We start from the raw sequence: 21,035 nt of genomic DNA, 5'->3' as shown, positions 1-21,035 counted from the left end.
AGCTCTGGGCCAGAGTGCCAGTAGTGTGGTTACAGCTAGTGAGCTGTGTTTTTGGTGGTTTTCAGCTAGTGAGCTGCGCTTTCTTTTTTGCTTACGTTTTACTTTATTGACCAACGCCTGAGTTTTGTTTGTTTCCTTAAATGGTAATAGCGGCTTGTCCGTCTCTTTTAGTTAGTATAAATTGAAACTTTAATAAAACTCTTTAATTTAACCCTTTTGCCTCCTTGACTCCTTTTTCTGACCCAGTCAATTCTGTTACTTCCCCCTCCCCGCCTAGACCGCTCAGGGGAACGTAACAAGTGGGGGCTCGTCCGGGATTGTTGAAAAGGAAGTTTTGAGTTGGAATTGGTTTTTGATTATCTTGTTTTTTTTCACCTTTAGACATTCAACTTCCCAGTTAAGTTAGGTGAGTGTCCAGCTGAGCTTATTAAGTTCTTCCTTCGGGCACTATTTTGTTATTTTGCCTTTTTTATTTTCGGAGTAATCCTGGGCGGGGATTAGTTCCCTGTTGGGGGTAGGCAATTCAGGGCTCCGGTCGCTGAAGTTCTGCCTTTCAAGTCGCCTCGAGCCCAGCACGCTCCAGAAGATAGGTAGGTAAAGGTTGTTGTGCTTAGGAACTGGGTAAGTTGTGTTTGTTTATTGTGTATGCTGTAAGAGGTCAGTTAAACTAAGTTGTGTAGTTTCTGAGTGAGTTGGCAGACGGGTGTCGTAGTGTCTTAATTAGGGTGTGTTTGCTAAGCCTTCTCCGGCCCCCAAAATGGCTGATGAAGCCATCAGTGCACAGGTGTCTAGAAGCTCGTTTGTAAGCAGTAACATCCACCTGGTTCCCGTTTTCTGTGAATCCAGTGTTGAGAGCTTCTTCAGTGTGTTTGAAAGCATAGCAACTGCATTACAGTGGCCTGAAGACGTGTGGGGGGTGATGTTGCTGTGTAAATTCACAGGTAAGGCTCAGCAAGCTTGCTCTGGTCTGTCTAGGCTGGACAGCCTAGTTTATGAAAAGATCAAAAGTGCCGTCCTCCAAGCCTATGAACTTGTGCCTGAGGCCTATAGGCAGAACTTTCGAGGTTTGGAGTTGGCACAGGGTCAGTCCTACCTTGACTTTGCTCGGGAGAAGGCAAAGCTTTTTGGTAGGTGGTGCTCTGCAAGCCAGGTTAACAGTTTGGGGTCGTTACGTGAGCTCATGCTTGTGGAGGATTTTAAAAACTCTGTTCCTGAGTGTATTGCTCTTTATTTAAGTGAACAGAGGGTTTCCACTTTACAGCAGGCTGCCATACTGGCCGATGAGTTTACCCCAACTCATAAAACAAATGCTGTAGAATGTGACATCCCTTCTCACTACAATACATCTTGGAGAGCTAGGAGGGAGCCAGCTAACGAGGCTGAAAAAGTGGTGGTTTCAAGTTCCAAAGCAAAACTGTGTTTCTTCTGCCACAAGCCTGGCCATGTGGTTGCTGGTTGTGTGAAACTTAAGCGGAAAGCGTATCGAAAGGGAAGAAGGCCTGATTTGAAAACAGTCACTCATGGTTCTCAAACTAACAAGGTTGTCAGGCCCAGCAAAGGACCACACTTGGGGCATAGTTGTGTAAGGGGCTCCTGTGGTCAGTGTAAGGGGTCAATTAACCCTGAACGGCCGCTGGTTGACAATTTCCCAGGTCCCCAAAATGACCTGCAGGGGAACAGACTGTGTATAAAACCACCAGTAAGACCCGCAACCCTGGCTAACAAACATGCCTGTACCGATGACTTGAGGAATCGTCTGCAAAGTGTTTCAATAAGGCCCACTAGCTGCCTGCTGGGTTCTCCACATATGATGGTTCCAAGCCCTGGCTATCACATGGGACACTCTTTCAAGGGTCTGGGGCCACTCTCTGTCAATGTTGTGAACCCACTGAGATGGGGTTGGCAGCTTCCGCAGGAAATGCCCAACCATTGCTATGGGGTTTGGTAGGTGGAAAGCCTGCAAGTAGGTGATGAAACGGTTATGGACTTGTTTTGGTTATCGTGATAGTTTGACAAACCACGGGTTTGTATTTATGGGAGGGGGTGTTACGGCCCTAGCAGGGCCTCTCTCCTCCTGAAGGTGCCTGTGTGGGCATGTCCCACCACCTCTTCTGCCTGAGGTGCCACCTTTCCCTGTTACACAGCTGACTCACATCAGTAATTAAAAGTATTTAAGCCCAGGGAAAGGTGAGCTCTGGGCCAGAGTGCCAGTAGTGTGGTTACAGCTAGTGAGCTGTGTTTTTGGTGGTTTTCAGCTAGTGAGCTGCGCTTTCTTTTTTGCTTACGTTTTACTTTATTGACCAACGCCTGAGTTTTGTTTGTTTCCTTAAATGGTAATAGCGGCTTGTCCGTCTCTTTTAGTTAGTATAAATTGAAACTTTAATAAAACTCTTTAATTTAACCCTTTTGCCTCCTTGACTCCTTTTTCTGACCCAGTCAATTCTGTTACTTCCCCCTCCCCGCCTAGACCGCTCAGGGGAACGTAACACTAGATAGATGATATCTCTTTAGAAAGGCATTCTGCTGCACTGGCTTGTAGACCTCTTAAAGGTTCACACACATTTGATGTTCTTGCTGCTCCATTAGAGGAAATCCATTCAGAGTATCACATCAGAGAAAAGGTCACCCGGACGACAACAGACAGTGGTTCAAACTTCTTGAAGGCCTTTCGATTATATGGTGAGGACAAAGAGGAAGGAACAACCAATTGGCAGGAGGATAGTGGGCCTATCCTTGATGATGCAGAAGACAGTGAGTTAGAGGTGGAGTATCAAGATGTGTTTGCCGTTTTGGATGATAACACAGGTCTGGAGTACCAGCTTCCAAGGCACCAAAAGTGTGCATGTCATCTACTCAATCTTATATCAACAGTTGATGCCACTGCTGCAGAAGCTACCAATGATACATACAAGAGACTGTCTCGGTCTGCTTTTGCAAAATGTCATGCTCTGTGGAATAAAACCAGCAGGTCAATCATGGCTTATGAAAGAGTGGAACGTGAGTGCAAGTTGCAGTTTCTTCGACCCAATCAAACTCGTTGGAGCTCCCTGTTCCTTGCTGTGGAAAGATTTGTGCGCATTCATAAAGAGCAAGGAGAGAAAACAATCCGCAATGTTTGCACGGCATTAAAGGTAAAGATGTAAGTTGATGGAACTTGTTTTTAAATATTAAATTGTGACTAATGTGTGAATCCACCCCTTTTTTTTAAGTGACTTTGACTGACACTGAAAAATGTAAATATTATCAATTACTTATAGTTTTACTGTCGCATTTTGCAATCATTTGCAAATTTTAAAGACAGTTATTACATTGCTGTAGAAATGGCTATGATCTATTTCTGTTTTTACACTTTTTTTTAGATTCAATCTGCTGAAATGGGATTTTTGGTTGCGTACACTGCTGTGATGAAGCCTGTTGCCATGGCCCTTAATATCCTCCAAGGGGAATCATCTGTGCACATGGGCTTCTTGCTGCCAACACTTTACCAGTTGCTGGAGAAGCTGAGGAAGCTGGAGTCATCTTGCAAAATGTGTAGACCTCTTGTTGATGCGCTGCGGGATGGAATCCAGAAGCGTTTTGGAGAAATGATGAAAGACCCTGAGCTCTTAAATTGTGAGCCACTAGATTTTGACTTATAATGACTTTTCTTGTTACTGTGATTTGGGATTATAGTGTTAGTTGGGGGGAAAAAAGGCTGACAAAAGTTAGGGGAAAAAAACATCTCCGGTGTGATAAAATTTTTCATGCCAAACATCAGCAGCTCGGCAGTCTATACAGCAGACTAATGCACAGACTTAACCATATATCTTTCCACAGGTCTGACCTTCATCAGACATCAACTAGACACAGAGTTGGGTGAGGCCAGCACAAACAGCAGCCTATCTGATGAAGATGACTTCTTTGGGTCCATGGGGTCAGGAAATCCAGAAGCAGTGGAGCTGGAGAGGTACCTTTCATGTCCATTCACTGGAGGTATGGATGTATTGCATGGCTTTCCTCAGATCAAGAAGCTGTCAGTCAAAGTCAATACAGCTCTTTGTAGTTGAGTGTAGTTTTTATTTGAAATATTTTCATTCTGATGTTTGTATTGCATGTTTTTAGTGTTTTCATATTACATTGTGTTAATCCACTGTCTATACTTCAGGGTATTTTAGTATACAAAGAACATTTTATAGTTTTGTTAGAATGTCTATTCCTGTGGAATTTTGGCACAGATGTGTTGTGTGTGTGTGTGTGTGTGTGTGTGTGTTTTTTTGTTTTTTGTTTTTTTTTAATTCCTGCTGTCCGCCTTGGGAATAAACTTTTCCTGACAGCAAATTCAAAAGTGTTAAATTTTTTGGTGTTAATAGTCTCCTTGCAAAAGTAGAGTTAATTTTACTCTAAGCAGAGTCACATTCTTTTAATGTAACTCTGAGGTGTAAAATGATAGTAGTTAAAATCGAGTGTTAAAAATGAGTGTTTCTCTGTCAAATCTGGAGGTGTTACAATGGAAACATTAACTCTTGACCTCTTAACTCTGAACTCCTAGAGGGGCTATGACACCAACAGAGTAAATTCGCAGACTCCGCCCTCAGCACGGCTCCAATCGAAGCTGAAGTGAAGCCGTTTCAGAACATTTTGCTCTACATATTTGAGTTGTTTGCCATGCTTGGTAAGTATTTTTTCAAAGATTGTTTCAATTGTTATTAGCTTTTACTTCTGTGGCTATTTGGAGTTGAGACAAAGCTGTGTGAAAGGCATTAGCCATGTTGCTCGCTGATAGCATAATATTCTGTTTTAGCTAGCTGAAAGGTATTGTTTGCGGGCAAATACCACAGCCTTGAAAAAAGCTTGCATGTGAATTTTCAGTCAAACGTTTGGTCAAATACACCTAAAACAATGTCTAGAATGTGAAATGTTGGTATAATGGTGCTACTTGAAGCCTGAAAACGATCGCCCATAAAAAAAAAACAAAAAACGAGCAAACAGCAGTAGCTGACGTCCTGACTCGATTCTACGGTAGCATTTAGATCCCTCCAGAGTTTTGTGCACACGGTTTAGGTAAAAATTAAAAAGGTTGAGGTTTTACATTTAGTTCAGTATTACCTGTTGCCTGTGTCCTTGTCTTTTGGGAAAATACTTTACACAAGTAATGGCTCAAAGAGGATTCCTTTTTTTTTTACTGTGCTGCAATTGTTTACTGGATTATTTGTGCCATTAATTAGTGTCAACTAATTTTTATTCGATCTCCGCACAGGATATGCTTGTGAAGATGGAATATGGGGGAGAGCAGAAGTGCGTTGAAGTTCCACATAGGGATGAATGAAGGACATGCATATTGTATTGAAGAAATAAGTGATGAGAATGCTGTTATTTGCATTTACCATGTCAGACCTTTTGATAAACAAAATTCTAATGAAAGTGAGAACATGTATACTTAGGGCTGCTCAATTAATCGAATTTTAATCACGATTACGATCTGGGCTTTCAACGATCATTAAAAATGACTGAGCCGATTATTAGCCCCTACCTCATTTCTCCGCGACACCTTAAAGGCCGGTCCGTGAAAATATTGTCGGGCATAAACCGGTCCGTGGCGCAAAAAAGGGTGGAGACCGCTGATTAAGAGGACCCGAGGGAAGCTCGGAAAGCTAAGCAGAAGTTATTTGGAGAGTGACTGCCGTTGGTTGAAAAGAGTTAAAAAAAAAAAAAAACTTCAGTGGTGTTGCACACTATTTTATATTATTTTTTTAAAGTCATTGTTAACCCTTTAAAGCCGGTCAGAGCAGCACGCTCCGTTTTGCATAACTATTTTTAAATCCCTGTAGAACCTGAACCGTGTAAGCTAGCGCAATAATTTGTTTTGCCGGAGGAGTTGTACTTACATCTGATGCCATCAGCTTGTCCTCGGTCACGGTTTCGTTCCACATATAGCTTTGCAAAAACTGCATAAAAAGCGCTTGCAGGAACAAAAACATAATATTCCAGAAACACGCTTTGCCGTTCCTATCAGCTGTTCGTAACACTTCCCACAGTGAAATGATGCACATGCTGTTTTCTTTGCAAATTTGCATCATAGGATTGTTTTTTGTTTTTCCTGCAGTATATAAAAATTGCTGTATCTCCAAAATAAAACTATGAAGACACTCAAAATAAATTTCCTGTGGTGGGAAACTATTTTTTGCAACTTTATTGTATTTAAAGTTTTGAGGGATAAACCTCTTAAACTTCTCCAAGTAGAAATATATGTAAACAAAACAAAAGCGATTTTCAATTTTTTTTGTAGTTTATTGCACTTTTTTGCAATTTATGTAATTACTATGCACTTAATGCATACATATTATTAAAATATGGGCTATAACAGTTGTATTGATGTATAGCAACTTGAAATGCTCCCACAAATGGCACTACAGCATGTAAAAAAAATAAATAAAAATAATATAAGCTCTGGTGGACTTGGTTCTATAGTAGGTCTTAAAGGGTTAAATAAATATCGTCAAATAATCGTGATCTCAATTTCAGTGAAAATAATCGTGATTATCATTTTTGCCATAATCGAGCAGCCCTATGTATACTGTTACATCTTTCAGAAAATGTTTTGAAATTGTGGTGCACAGTTCAGAATAAATGTTTTTCAAAAACCATTGCATCTTTTTAGTAAATGTTTATTTCCAAAAGAAATTTATAGAAGTTCAGAACAGTAAAATTCCCGCTTTTTAGAATGAATTAGAAGATAACTCTTACGTAGTTAAACTAAAATACTCTTTGAGAGTTAATATATAAACTCTTAACACCAAGTGTTAAATTGTCAACTCCAGACAGATTTGGTGTTTAACACTAAATCAGAGTTAACGTACCAACTCTCCAAAAAGAGTTAAATTAACACTCTCTGGTGTGGACCCATATAGACACTTTAATAGTGTTGAAATCAAATCTGACAGTGTTAATTTGGACATGCTGGATTTGCTGTGTACCTTTTGCATCTCTGTGTCATTTGTTTCTGATTTACTTAATCCCTCCTTGTATTTAAAAGAACCACCCCTAGTACAGGGACGTGCAGAGAGGTTTAAAGGGGCGGGTGCTCAAAGTTAAAAAGGGGCACATTGAACCATGCTGAAAAACAACAACACACATTCATCAAGAATCTAATATGGGAAGGGCAGGGCTGTGTTGATCTGAGACTGTAGACATTAAAAAGTCCACAGGAGAGATGGTAGCTGATTAAACAAGTGTCATGAGATAATAACAAAATGCAAAGATTGGTGACAGCGCTTGGAACCATAAGGCAACGAAAAACTGTGACATAAACTCGGCTCTGCCTGTGAATTAGGGCTGCTCAATTATGGCAAAAATGATAATCACGATTATTTTCACTGAAATTGAGATCACGATTATTTGACGATATTTATTTAACCCTTTAAGACCTACCATAGAACCAAGTCCACCAGAGCTTATATTATTATTTTTTTTACATGTTGTAGTGCCATTTGTGGGAGCATTTCAAGTTGCTATACATCAATACAACTGTTATAGCCCATATTTTAATAATATGTATGCATTAAGTCCATAGTAATTACATAAATTGCAAAAAAGTGCAATAAACTACAAAAAAAATTGAAAATCGCTTTTGTTTTGTTTACATATATTTCTACTTTGATATTAATGAGTTTTTTGGGTTCATTGAGAACATGGTTGTTCAATAATAAAATTATTCCTCAAAAATACAACTTGCCTAATAATTCTGCACTCCCTGTAGGTCTGTTGACAGAGCTCTGTACAGGTCTGCTCGAGCTGACCTGAAAAGGGGTCCCACCTGTCCAGCAACAACACATGGCATGGAATAATAGACATCATAAACCACAGAGGCAGAACTGTGAAAACAGAAAACCTGAGTGTGCAGCTAGCAGAGGACATAAACAGCTTCTTTGCCCGCTTTGAAACACCACAACAGCAGCATTCATCTGCCTCAGCCCTGCTCCCATCCTCATCCTCACCTGGTTCCTGCACCGCTCCATTCACTGTAACGGAGCACGATGTCAGATGAGTGTTCCTAGCAGTGAACCCCAGGAAGGCGTCCAGACGGAATACGTGGTAAAGTGCTAAGACCATGTGCCCACCAGCTCACCCTCATCTCCACCAGAATCTTCAACCTCTCACTGGATGAAGCAGCCATCCCATCCTGTCTAAAATCAGCCACAATCATCCCAGTACCAAAGAAGTCTCCCATCACCAATGCTTTGAGAGACTAGTCCTTCAGCACACCAAGGATTACCCCCCCCCCCCCCCCCCCCAGAATTCGACCCCCACCAGTTTGCATACCGTGCAAACAGATTCACAGAAGATGCCATCACCCTCCACTCGGTGCTGAGTCACCTAGAACAGCGGCAGAGCTACGCCAGAATGCTCTTTGTGGACTACAGCTCACCCTTCCACCACTCGCCCATTGAGAGCCTACTAACTTACTGCATCACAGTATGGTACAGCAGCTGCACTAAGGCGGATAGAGCCACCCTCCCAGCATGTTTGCAATGAGTAGGAGATGCTCTGTATCTCACTGTACAACTGTATAGTGACAAAGGTATTGGGTTCTTTTCTAAAAATTGCTATAAACAGAGGAACCCAAACTGATGAAAAGTGGCGAATATTTTTTTTCAAATGACTATTTTTAGTGGATTTTTGATATAGAAGCAGAATGACAGAATGTTAAAAGAAGTTACTTTTAGTCATTCTAAGCTGGGCATTGCGTTCTCTGGCTGTTCAAAGCCATGGAACTTTAGACTTTCCAAGCAAATAATGATGGCCATACTGATGTTCTTTTCAGTACATTTTACTTTATGTTCATTTTCATTTTTATGATGTTTCTATTTTTACATAATTCCTCCCACATAGCAAAATTGGTATGGCCTGGATCTGTCACACACAATGTGCTTACACATGGCCTGCGTACCGCAAAGAATGACGGCCCTATGGTGGCCCAGATCTGGTTTACCAGAGGTGGCCCACACATGAGCCAGCACAAGGCCAGTTGCAGACACACTGCTGGCCCTGTGCTGGCCCAGAACAGTTTCAGCTCTGGCCCCAGATGTCAGCCTAATGTGTACCTTAGCCATGTACGCCATGTAATAACAACATGTGCTGGAACATAATAGTGCAAAAGTAACATGACGAAACTCTGTTCAGACAGTGAATGGACTGATTCTTATACAGCACTTTTTTACTCACCCATATTACTCAAAGTGCTCTATACAACATGTCACATTCACCCAATCAGGCCAAATGTGGCATGCCATCACATAAACAGTGCCATCTTACCATGCCAGAAGTCAGCCAGCAGTGCCGGCTTGACACCAGATCCAGGCAAGACCCGTCTGCTATGTGGGATGACTTGTTCTTTTGGCATTTTAGTTGTGGATTATGTTTGGACTGTGTCTCTTGCCCTTTCAGTATTGTTTCCTTGTGCTTCTAAGTGTCCCTTTGTTTCTTTTTAGGTTATGTAGTATGGGTTAGAGATATTTTGTATGTTGTTTTTGTTTAATAAATCCGCCTTTTGGATTATTCCCTGATGTGCCTGAGTTCTGTTATTTAGTGTCACTTTGAAAGGACACACATCCAGCATTGACATATAATTGTTCTTTCAATTTTTGATAAAGATTACAGTGAATTTAGATGTAACTTGGCCCAGAGGTACGGTAGGACGCCCAGAGTAAGAAAGTGTTGAAAGTTGGACCTCAACTATTATGGATGATTTTTAATGAATTTTTGAAATTTCCATAATTGTAGTGTATTGGCTGTATTGAATTGCATATAAATATCCTTTAATTTCTGAGGAATTTTACAGTGAATCTGGATGAAACCTGGCACACAGGTACAGTAGGTGTCCCAGAGAAGGAATGTGTTGAAAGTTGGACATCAACTACTCAGGATGATTTTTAATGAATTTCTGAAAATTGACATAATTCTATTGTACTGACTGTATTAGATTGAATAAATGTTTCCATTAATTTCTGAGGAATTCTACAGTAAATCGGGCTGAAACCTGGCACACAGGTACAGTAGGTGTCCCAGAGGGGGGATGTGTTGAAAGTTGGACATCAACTACTCAGGATGATTTTTAATTAATTTCTGAAAATTTACATAATTATAGTGTATTGGCTGTATTGCACTGAATACAAGTACCCTTTAATTTCTGAGGAATTCTACAGTAAATCTGGCTGAAACCTGGCACACAGGTACAGTAGGTGTCCCAGAGAAGGAATCTGTTGAAAGTTGGACATCAACTACTCAGGATGATTTTTAATGAATTTTTGAAAATTGACATAATTGTAGTGCATTGGCTGTATTAGATTGAATAAATGTTTCCATTAATTTCTGAGGAATTCTACAGTAAATCTGGATGAAACTTGTCACACAGGTACAGTAGGTGTCCTAGAGGAGGGATGTGTTGAAAGTTGGACATCAACTACTCAGGATGATTTTAATGAATTTTTGAAAATTGACACAATTGTAGTGTATTGGCTGTATTAGATTGAATAAATGTTTCCATTAATTTCTGAGGAATTCTACAGTAAATCTGGATGAAACTTGGCACACAGGTACAGTAGGTGTCCCAGATGGGGGATGTGTTGAAAGTTGGACATCAACTACTCAGGATGATTTTTCATGAATTTTTGAAAATTGACATAATTATATTGTATTGGCTGACTGCATTGGATACAAGTACCCTTTAATTTCTGATGAATTCTACAGTAAATCGGGCTGAAACCTGGCACACAGGTACAGTAGGTGTCCCAGAGGGGGGATGTGTTGAAAGTTGTACATCAACTACTCAGGATGATTTTTAATGAATTTTTGAAAATTGACATAATTCTACTGTATTGGCCGACTGCATTGGATACAAGTACCCTTTCATTTCTGAGGAATTCTACAGTAAATCTGGCTGAAACCTGGCACACAGGTACAGTAGGTGTCCTAGAGGAGGGATGTGTTGAAAGTCGGACATCAACTACTCAGGATGATTTTTAATGAATTCTTGAAAATTGACATAATTGTAGTGTATTGGCCGACTGCATTGAATACAAGTACCCTTTAATTTCTGAGGAATTCTACAGTAAATCTGGATGAAACTTGGCACACAGGTACAGTAGGTGTCCTAGAGGAGGGATGTGTTGAAAGTTGGACATCAACTACTCAGGATGATTTTTAATGAATTTTTGAAAATTGACAAAATTGTAGTGTATTGGCTGTATTAGCTTGAATAAATGTTTCCATTAATTTCTGAGGAATTCTACAGTAAATCTGGATGAAACTTGGCACACAGGTACAGTAGGTGTCCCAGAGGGGGGATGTGTTGAAAGTTGGACATCAACTACTCAGGATGATTTTTAATGAATTTCTGAAAATTGACATAATTCTATTGTATTGACTGTATTGCATTGAATACAAGTACCCTTTAATTTCTGAGGAATTCTACAGTAAATCTGGATGAAACTTGGCACACAGGTACAGTAGGTGTCCCAGAGGAGGGATGTGTTGAAAGTTGGACCTCAACTATTCAGGATGACTTTTAATGAATTTTTGAAATAAACATAATTGTAGTGCATTGACTGTATTGCACTGAATATGAGTTTACTGTGATTTCTGAGTAATATTACAGTAAATCTGGGTAAAAACTGGCCCAGAGGTAAAGTAGGTGTCCGAGAAGAGGATTGTGTTGAAAGCTTGGCATCAACTTTTAAGAATGATTTTTAATGAATTTTTGAATATGCAACCAGACTGTCACGATGGCTGTATTGGCTGTTCCATTGTAATTTGTGTGCGCGAGTGCGTGTGACTGTTCACGCGCGTGCGTGTGTGCGCGAGTCTAGGCTTTCAATCAGGATATAAAGCGAAAAGGCGCTACCGTAAAGACTGGTGTAAAAGCGCAAGGAAATTTATGCGGCGGATAGGAGGCGGCTGGCTTGACCGCGGCTCACTTTACCGCGGTCAGTTGATTGTGAGGGCACAATAACTTCCCATTGTTTTGGAAGTTTTGAGCTGGGCCTTGCTTAAACGCTAGCTGCAAAAGCTGAAATGAGGGTGGGTTGTTGTTGTTGTTTTGTATTATTGTTTTCAGGAATTTTACTTTGAAAACTTTTGCCCGGATGTGCCGTGGCTTTATTATTTCCGTGTTCTTAACTGGTGACAAATACAAGCTCCTAAAGTTGCGATGGTAAAAGACTAGTAGGGATGTGGTTGGTAATAAACCAAATGTTCTGGGGATTTAATGGTTTGAACCAGTATCCAGAGGGCAGTAGTAACCGTAACACTGTGACGTGGCAATTTTGCTGAAGACCGAGCAGTTTTTTGGAGGCCTGGGGGTAAAGCTAACAGTCAAGCTAACGATAAATATCCATTATGTCTTGGGAAGAATTGCCTTGCTTTCTGGCCTCGCCTCTGCCCGGTTTCTTTGCTGTCTGATCTGCGTTGGGCAACAAAGGAAGCAGGTAACTTGAAACTCTACTGTCAATGCTGCGCGGGAGAAAAATATAAATTACTCAACACCAACGGGTTTACTGTAGCTTGTTAGCTTGTGGGCCATGGCGGACAGCTTTGGAGATGAGTCCAGCAGCAGTGCCCTAGGCTTAGACGTTACTACGGGACAGGGGAGCGGAGCCTCACAGCTTCCGATTTTGTCTAACTCTCTGTCGGTGGGAATGTCGGCAACTGGCGGTGTGCACTCCAGCTCCAACCCGACCTCTCCGCCTCTTGCTGTCGCCGCGCAGAGTGGCCTAACAGCTGTGGTGGCCCCTATGTCCGCTGTCACTGCTACCCCGGTCAGTTTTGGGAACACATTGACTCCCGGCTCTTCACCACCAGTCGTGGCCGTGTCTCCCACATTGCATGCCTCCTCGCCTCTCCCCGGTGTTGGGCTAGGGGCGGCAGGAGCGGGCCTCCTATCTCAAATCAATGCCACTTCCTGGGACCCAACTCTTAGCACGGATTGGGACAACGAAAAAGCTTCCCAGCAGTGCATCCTGAGGATAAAGAGGTAATTCTAGGAAACACAGAACTCTGACGGAGGTGGGCATATTTACGTAATCTAGACCTGCAATCGAAAGTGAAATCTTTCCGTAAAGTTTTTAACAGCATCTAAAACGTCACATTTGACGGAGACATTTGGGAAACTAGAGGTCTGTAATAAGAAGCGAGATTTCGTCTGACCCAGGTAACTACAGGGTTAACCTTGGCTCTTCTGTTCACTATCTGTTTTCGGGTTAACTTCGTACCAGAATTTGTCGCCATGGTAATTTATGATGTGAATTTAACCTCCCCCAGAGCAGGTCAAGTTCGAGATTAGAGACCAGCAGGTGTTAAATCGTTGCCTTCTGAGGAATCTGTTATCGAGAAAATTGACCATTCCCTAGAAGGTCACACAGAGGGTCTGAAGTTGTTGTTGTTTTGTTTTAATAGCGTGTAAAGTCTTTGGCTTTCACTGATGAGCATCAGTAATAAATATAGATTCTTAGATACAGCTTTATTCCATGGTTTTATTTTATTTTATTTTTTTATGTTAGAAGCAGAGAGTTTTACAGCAATTTTATTGTTCTAGAAGGATTAATGATCTTAACACTACTTAAACTGCTCTGCTTCAAACCCTTCAACACCCCTGTGTCTGTAGCTGAAAGAATAAAAACTAAAACTTTCTGAAACCACCACATTTTCACTCAGTCTTTTATTTGTGGCATGTTTTGCCGTTTTAAACTAAGCCTGGGTTTTTAAGTGGGACTAGTTCAAAGTTTCAGAGCTCTAATGTGTAGCCATCACCTCAGAAATAAACACCAGCACTGAGAGTGCACTCAGTGATAAATAATTAACTGTAATTTAAAAGTTTATTTATAGGGCTTTGTGTGTTAAATAACCAGATTAATAATTTTCTGCAGCATTAACCATGTGTCTTCTTCGCAGTTGTTGGTTACTGGTATAATTTCAATGCTTTTTATATATTTTTGTTATCACAATTTTATCATCATCTAATAATATTGTTGATTGAATTGGTGGCATTTATAGGGATTGTTTTCTGTGGAATAAGAGTCATATGGCCTTTGAAACTCCTGTTTTAGATAAGATGTTGCCAACACCACCTGGTTTACACAAACATGCAGGGAAAACTTTGGCTTAACTTTGCAAGTTGATAACCTGATTTTTGAGACGGCTTATTGCGATTACCAATCTTACGGTAAACAAATCCAGAAAACTGAGAGATACCCTGGGTATGTTGAAATCCCTTTGAGCAGTATTTTAGACGATAGTGCACTCAGCCTATGTTTAAAGATGTTGCTTTAGTTTGACCCACACATACATGAACACACTTCTTTGATTTTTAACATGTCATTAATTTGTTGCTTAATAAACAAAAAATAAAGTTATTGAGGAATCACTTGACCCAAATTAATGAAATGTACTATTTCACTTAATTTACCTGTTTAAGCAGCTGGATAGCTTGAACATTCTTGTTTCCTTTGAGTCTTTTTCTGGAAATTCTAGTATCATAACAACTCTGGTAAATAATTCCTGTCTAATATATAAATGTAAACAGATTGCCAACATGTTGGTATCAGTCTGAATGAGTCTTTGTTACAAGTCGAGAGGACTCGACTCAGCTGGTTGTATGATGCAGTTTATCGCTGTTAATTGCTGTATTATCAGAAACACACTGCATGTAATTGCCAACTTGACTATGGTAGTTTTTTGGGGTTTTTTTTTTAATGACTGCGTTAGTATGTTCGAAAAATTCACATTAGAGCAACTTTAGAGTTCAGTACTGTACTTAAATGTATTTTTTATAATAGATTTCTGAAAATATTAAGATCCTTCACCTCCAGGACATACTGTTTTACTAGTGGATTGCTGGAATGTTTAGGGGCATATTTCTTTGTGGGTTCTCTCTCCAGTTTTCAGTGTTTCACAAACCTCATCTGTTTATTTTGTCTGTAGGGATATCATGTCCATCTACAAGGAACCTCCACCAGGGATGTTCGTGGTCCCTGATCCTCAGGACATGACCAAGGTAAAAGGCAAAGTACAGTCTGAAAGATTTACCAACCTTTGACATCATTAACATGTTAACTTGATAGCCAATCAGATTTCACTAGGCTTCTTATTCCTGGGCTTGATGGAAATCAGGATCAGCACTGGACTTCCTCTGGAGTACTGAAAGCACATTGAGACGACTGTTGTTGTGATTTGGCGCTGTATATAAAAAATGAAAGAAGTGGTATAGCTGTAAAAAGTGCAAAACAGCGAAGTGAAGAGTCCTTTAAACTGTGACTACCTCAGTGGTGTTTTCCATTCAACTGGAGTTGTACCGGTGCTGACAGCAACCATTTACTAATGGAGAAAAACCTTTAGATCAGAGTCAAAAAAATTGATAATGACTCAGCACGAGTCATTTGTTTTCTAGATTAAATTTCTTTGCTAATTGGTCTGTTCTTTCCTAGCATTCCTCTCTGCCTATAGACATCGTTTTAGACCACCTTATGAATCCCCATCCTGTCTTTCTCTTATCCTTTAATCCCACTCCTGTGCCTCATGACTTCAGATCCATGCCCTGATCACAGGGCCATTTGACACGCCATATGAGGGTGGCTTCTTCCTCTTCCTGTTCCGCTGTCCCCCTGACTATCCAATTCATCCACCACGGGTCAAGCTCATCACCACTGGGCACAACACTGTCCGTTTCAATCCCAACTTCTACCGCAATGGCAAAGTATGCCTCAGCATCCTGGGGTGAGTCATGGTTTCTAACTTTAGTCTCCAAGGGAACTCATGAAGAATTACCATGTTCACTGCATACGTTTCTGTTCATCAGCTGGGCCATAAGCAGCCTATTTAAAAAAAAAAAAAAAAAAAAAAAAAGGAAAAAGTCTGGGTCAACATATTCAATTTGCACTCTACATGGGATACAATTTTTTTTTTTTTTTTTTTTTTTTTTTTTTTTTAAAAGATTGAGGAAAATAAGCAAAAATGCCCAAACAAAAACATTGCCCAATGCAGAGGTTATTTTTAGACCAGCAAGTGATCAGTGAGTAAACTAGCAAAACCTCGAATTAGTTATAGTTAAAACTCGATGTTCAAAGTAATATCTCAGAATGCCTTGTTTTGTCTAACTAGCAACCCAAAATCTAAAAGGAAAAGGAAAAACACTTAAAATACTTATTTGTAGGGATTGTTGTCTGTCGAATACTCGTACATTAGGCATGTGCTAGTCCAATATTATTGGTCAGACACTTGAGACAAAAAGCTGGATATTGTCTGTTTGTGACAGTGGACAAATCCTTGGTCTGAGCCATTAGATCATGGATGGGCAACTCCAGGCCTCGAGGGCCAGTGTCCTGCAGGTTTTAGATCTCACTCTGGGTCAACACACCTGAATCAAATGATTAGTTCATTACCAGGCCTCTAAAGAACTACAAAACATGTTGTGGACGTAATTTAGCCATTTGAATCAGCTGTGTTGGATCAAGGATACAGCTAAAACCTGCAGGACACCGGCCCTCGAGGCCTGGAGTTGCCCACCCCTGCATTAGATGGACTTTTTCTCTTTCTTTTAAAGTGTGACTGAAAACTGAAAAGATCCTACAAAGGAAATGCTTTCTCTCTCTCCCACTATTGGTCATGCAATTTCACTCTAATTATGTTCACCAGACATGGTGAACATAATTAGAACACTGACCTTTACACATTAATAATAAAAAGAAATAGATCCTCACAGTGAGGAATACATGTTATTAATTTAAAACTAGTCAGATGTCCACGGTTTGTTTGTAAATATATGTTATCAAAAATTTACAACTTTATTTGTGATTCATAATTTTTAGGTCTTAAAATAAGTCATTTTACATCAATGATTTAGATTATTTTTTTTAAATTATGCAAGAACCCATTGTAAGAATGCAACAAACTGTTTCTGTGATCTTTGCGTGTAGGACATGGACAGGGCCGGCATGGAGTCCAGCTCAGAGTATCTCATCTGTGCTCATCTCAATCCAGTCTCTGATGACGGAGAACCCCTATCACAATGAACCTGGCTTTGAACAGGTACAGTCAACAAAGAGATATAGATATATGAGAGTTTTATGTCGCCACCAATCCATCACACCTTGTCATTCTGTTTCACAGGAGCGTCACCCAGGGGACAGTAAGAATTACAATGAGTGCATCCGCCATGAAACCATGAGAGTGGCTGTGTGTGACATGCTGGAGGGAAAAGTTCTTTGTCCTGAAGCTTTGTTGTGAGATCCTTATTTTTATTTTTCTTCTTTCTATTTTCCTTTATCACTTGCATTCCATCTTTGTTTTCTAGCTTTTAACTAAATGTATCAAGCGTGTGAATGTGTTTATTTTTAGGAGTGTGATGGAGAAGTCCTTCCTTGAATACTATGATTTCTACGAGGGCGTTTGCAAAGAGAGATTGCATCTGCAGGGGCAGAACATGCAGGTGAGTATTTATTTTTTTTCTGTTGGATTATTTTTGTCTAATCAAACAGTGCTTTCAGTATAAAATCATTCTTAATGTCAATAATGCAATATCACATGACTTTGTGACAGCACTGTGTGAGCCGGGAAAGTAAAGATTATAAATGGCAATCTTTTCCTCTTCCAAACATGACGTTGCCTTTTTCCAGGACCCATTTGGGGAGAAGCGTGGCCGTTTCGACTACCAGGGCTTGTTGGCTCGTCTCGGCGCAACCCACAGACGACTGCGAGAGAAAAACCTGGCAGAGGATAACCACAATGACAACGACTCGGACTCAGACACCAGCTCTTCAGGGACAGACCCCGACAGTCAGGGCAGCTCACAGCCCTGACTTCTTGGACAGTGCTAGACTTGTAGCCGAAAACTAAAGACAAGAGAACTGTTTTTTTGTGTATCTTTGTTTCTTTTGCTGCATCGGAGCAACATCACGGAAGACGATGTGAGTCTTTCTTGGGAATACGATTGGAATCGAGTATCTATTGTATAAATAATACAGAAAACTAAAGAAGAGGTGGTTCCTTTTTGCTGAAAATAATTAAAAAAAAAAAAAAAAAACAGCAATCTGCAAGCCAAGTGCTGGAAAGCTTGACCTGCAGCTTTGGATTTGTGCTACTTGTAGCTAGCCAGTTACCATTTTGATCTGCGACTCTAAAAGCTCAATTTGACATTCTGGATACTTGTGAAAAGAAAAGGTTATAGTGACGGCTTGAACCTTCTATGATGTTCCACTTTGATCCCCAAGCACAAACATGTTTTCTATCTTTTCCACACCAATGAAATACTGTCTGTTAGGGACCTGTGAAGAGGAGGCCTGAAGCTTGGAGCTGGTTTAAGCAAAATCAAAGGACCTTATCCTGGGAATGTCAGGATGATTGGCCTGATTTGGTTGAAGCAGGGTAAGATCAAAGAAGGTGCTCCCCGTCTTTGATTTCAAGAGGGAAGGCAAAGTTATCCTGTGTAACGCGGAAGATGGAGAAAGTGACTGCAGTGGATTTGTGAGTCAGTGCCTTGTCTCCTCTAAGTGTAAAGCCATGCCAGACCTCTTCCAGACTTAACATCAATTGTTTCTTCAGTCAGGCCACAAAAAAAATAAATAAAAAAAATAAAATAAAATAAAAATTCAGCAGCTCTGGATTTCTACAATATTTCTTGTGTATTAGCCTCTACAAAAAGTTCTGTTTAGCTTTCAGCTCTAATTGTCCTGTTGAATTGGTGCTTAGAGAAGGAGACATTTTAATTTCATTAACATCATTATGCCTTTTTGTTATTTTTCTTTGCTGTAATCAGACATCAGACTAACAATACCTTAAAATATGTACGATGCATTATTTGTAATCCTAGCTGGGGTTTGGTTTTTTTTGTTTTTAATCAGTCAATTTTTCAAACCAAATTGTCTCACACTTTCACTAGATTAACTTTAATTCAGGGAAATTAATGGAAGGAATACAAAACTCTGTTCTTGTATGGACAGTGAATTAACCCAACCAGTTTGTTCTTCTCAGGCTTTTTCTATGCTTTGGTAGTTGTTTCTCCATTATCCAACCCTTGAAGGTAGCTGTCGCAGTGAACTAATATTCATTTGTTATTTCAGGTTTCTGCTTTTCACCAATAAATGACAGTCACGGCACCATTGGAGTTACACAATCACAAGGTACTAAAGTGACAGGTGTTGCTGCTTATGCTCTGAACTCAACGAGAGGGTTTTCTCTTGGGGAAACAAAGGGGCACAGAGAGAGGAGGAAAATGCTTGGTTGACATGCTGAGATTTTTCCTTCTGTCTTTATACAATACTCATATTTGCACTGAAAGAAATGTGTGTGTGGTGGCGGAAAAGCCTTCATTTCAGGACATCATTAGGTCAATGTAATGATGCTTCAGATGAGCACCTTCATCCTGGTAAACAGTTTATTGGTGTTTTTCTGTAGGCCATGTTTGTATCAGGACTTAGACCCACATTACAACTTGGCAAGAAAACAAACTATTGTAACATTAACGATACCCAGTTGTTTTTCACTTCAATGACTGCAGCTTGTAATAGCTTCAGTTTAACTCTTTAAGATCTGCTCTGAAGAAGAGGAATGATATTGATATCCTTTGTCATTGTGCCTGCTGCATATAAGTTGATGGCACTAAAAAAAATAAAATGCGATTTTTGAAAGTTCTTTGAGTTGAATGAGAAGGTGCATTGTGCTCTTAAGCTGTCCCATGAGTAAACTTGTGAAGTTGTTTTTCTGACTGTGGTAAATGTGTACTTTTACATCAACACGATTGCTACAAAGATGCTGTTTCATTTCATTGCTCAAATTCTTACCAAAACCTTTCCTTTGATAGCCATTTCCATTGTTCAATAAAGCAATATTTGCTTTAATCAAGTTTTTTTTTTTTTTTTTTTTCTTTTTCCCAACGATACTGACCATTTTTGTCACTGTGGAGGCAGCAACTACTGGTTAAAATGTAATGTTATAGTTAAATTCCAATGTTAGGGTGAAATTCACATGCAATACATGAACATGCATTAATGTGTCAAATACAACACATCCACAAGAATTAAAAATCACTTACACTTAAGCCACCTGCAGCTTAGCTTAACGGAAAAGTTGCAAGTCACACTTTCTTCGAGTGGAGATGTAATGACTAAAAGGTTATCAGCACTTCTGTAACTAAAAAAACTGTGTTTTCTAATTTAATTGCTACATAAACCTACATAAAATGTAGGTGGAACTATTTGTCACAATCAAGCTGCAGCCTTCAGGTTTTAAAAATGAACACAACTTGGAGCTGTGGCAAAGTGCTGGATTCTGTAGAAGCATGAAGTTAAGGGCATCTCTGAGGCATCACCTCTGCTAATGCTAGTCACTGGAGGCCTTGAGGCGACTTTTGTTGTCATTTGGCACTATATAAATAAAATTGAATTGAATTGGAACTTTCCCCTGCATTTGTCTTTTAGGGCTTGAAATTTATCTGACAAATAATATCACCTGCTTTGTGGGACAGGCCATCCAAGAAGTGGGTGTTTGAAATTCTAGTATTTTCTTTAAAACTTTGTTTTCTCGGGCTCTTATTTGGTACTAATAAGCATTGCACTTGCACAGGTTATGGATGCAGCTTGCTAAGCAGCTTGCTAGCTTTAATAATCTTATGCCCAAAACCAGTGGGTACCATCAGGGCAGCTGTGTCCACCTTTTATATGCAATGTATTCCCAACTGCATCTTACTGTCTGAGCAACTAAAATGTTGTGATTGGAATCCCCAAACCAGACTGCATTTGTACATTTTCATCATACAGAATGGTGGTAGGTAGGATATTTAGCTTGTAATCATAAGGAAGAAAAAACAAGTTCACCCATTAAGAGAATATCTAACTTTCATAAAATCCATTCATGGTTTATCTGGGCATTAATAGCTCTGAGTATACTGGATATGATATTGGGACAGAGCTATGCTACATGTTTCCTAGCTTGTGCTAAGCTAACAGACATTCATGATTGAGTCTCATCATCAAGGAGAAAGAAAATCATATGGCCATTCTCTCATATTCATC

General features: G+C 40.0%; 2 protein-coding genes across 2 annotated transcripts; both read left to right on the top strand.

Moving 5' to 3' along the window:
- Window positions 1-757: 757 nt before the first annotated feature.
- LOC308411795 (uncharacterized protein) lies at window positions 758-6,415 on the top strand (the record flags this gene model as incomplete). Its single annotated transcript, XM_080905821.1, has 6 exons — window positions 758-1,127; window positions 2,512-3,131; window positions 3,360-3,612; window positions 3,817-3,972; window positions 4,529-4,651; window positions 5,237-6,415. 5 exons carry the CDS (start codon window positions 758-760, stop codon window positions 4,537-4,539), a joined length of 1,410 nt encoding a protein of 469 aa, XP_080761947.1. The 3' UTR covers window positions 4,540-4,651; window positions 5,237-6,415.
- A 5,680-nt stretch (window positions 6,416-12,095) lies between these two features.
- ube2z (ubiquitin-conjugating enzyme E2Z) lies at window positions 12,096-18,617 on the top strand. Its single transcript, XM_080904276.1, has 7 exons — window positions 12,096-13,006; window positions 14,953-15,025; window positions 15,557-15,744; window positions 16,944-17,055; window positions 17,137-17,249; window positions 17,365-17,455; window positions 17,643-18,617. The coding sequence occupies exons 1-7, from the start codon at window positions 12,555-12,557 to the stop codon at window positions 17,823-17,825; spliced, it is 1,212 nt and encodes a 403-aa protein (XP_080760402.1). The 5' UTR covers window positions 12,096-12,554; the 3' UTR covers window positions 17,826-18,617.
- The last annotated feature ends 2,418 nt before the right edge of the window (window positions 18,618-21,035 follow it).

This window comes from Rhamphochromis sp. 'chilingali' (assembly GCF_963969265.1).
Source record: "Rhamphochromis sp. 'chilingali' genome assembly, chromosome: 15".
NCBI classification, from domain to species: domain Eukaryota; kingdom Metazoa; phylum Chordata; class Actinopteri; order Cichliformes; family Cichlidae; genus Rhamphochromis; species Rhamphochromis sp. 'chilingali'.
This window is presented reverse-complemented; position numbering and strand designations above follow the sequence as displayed.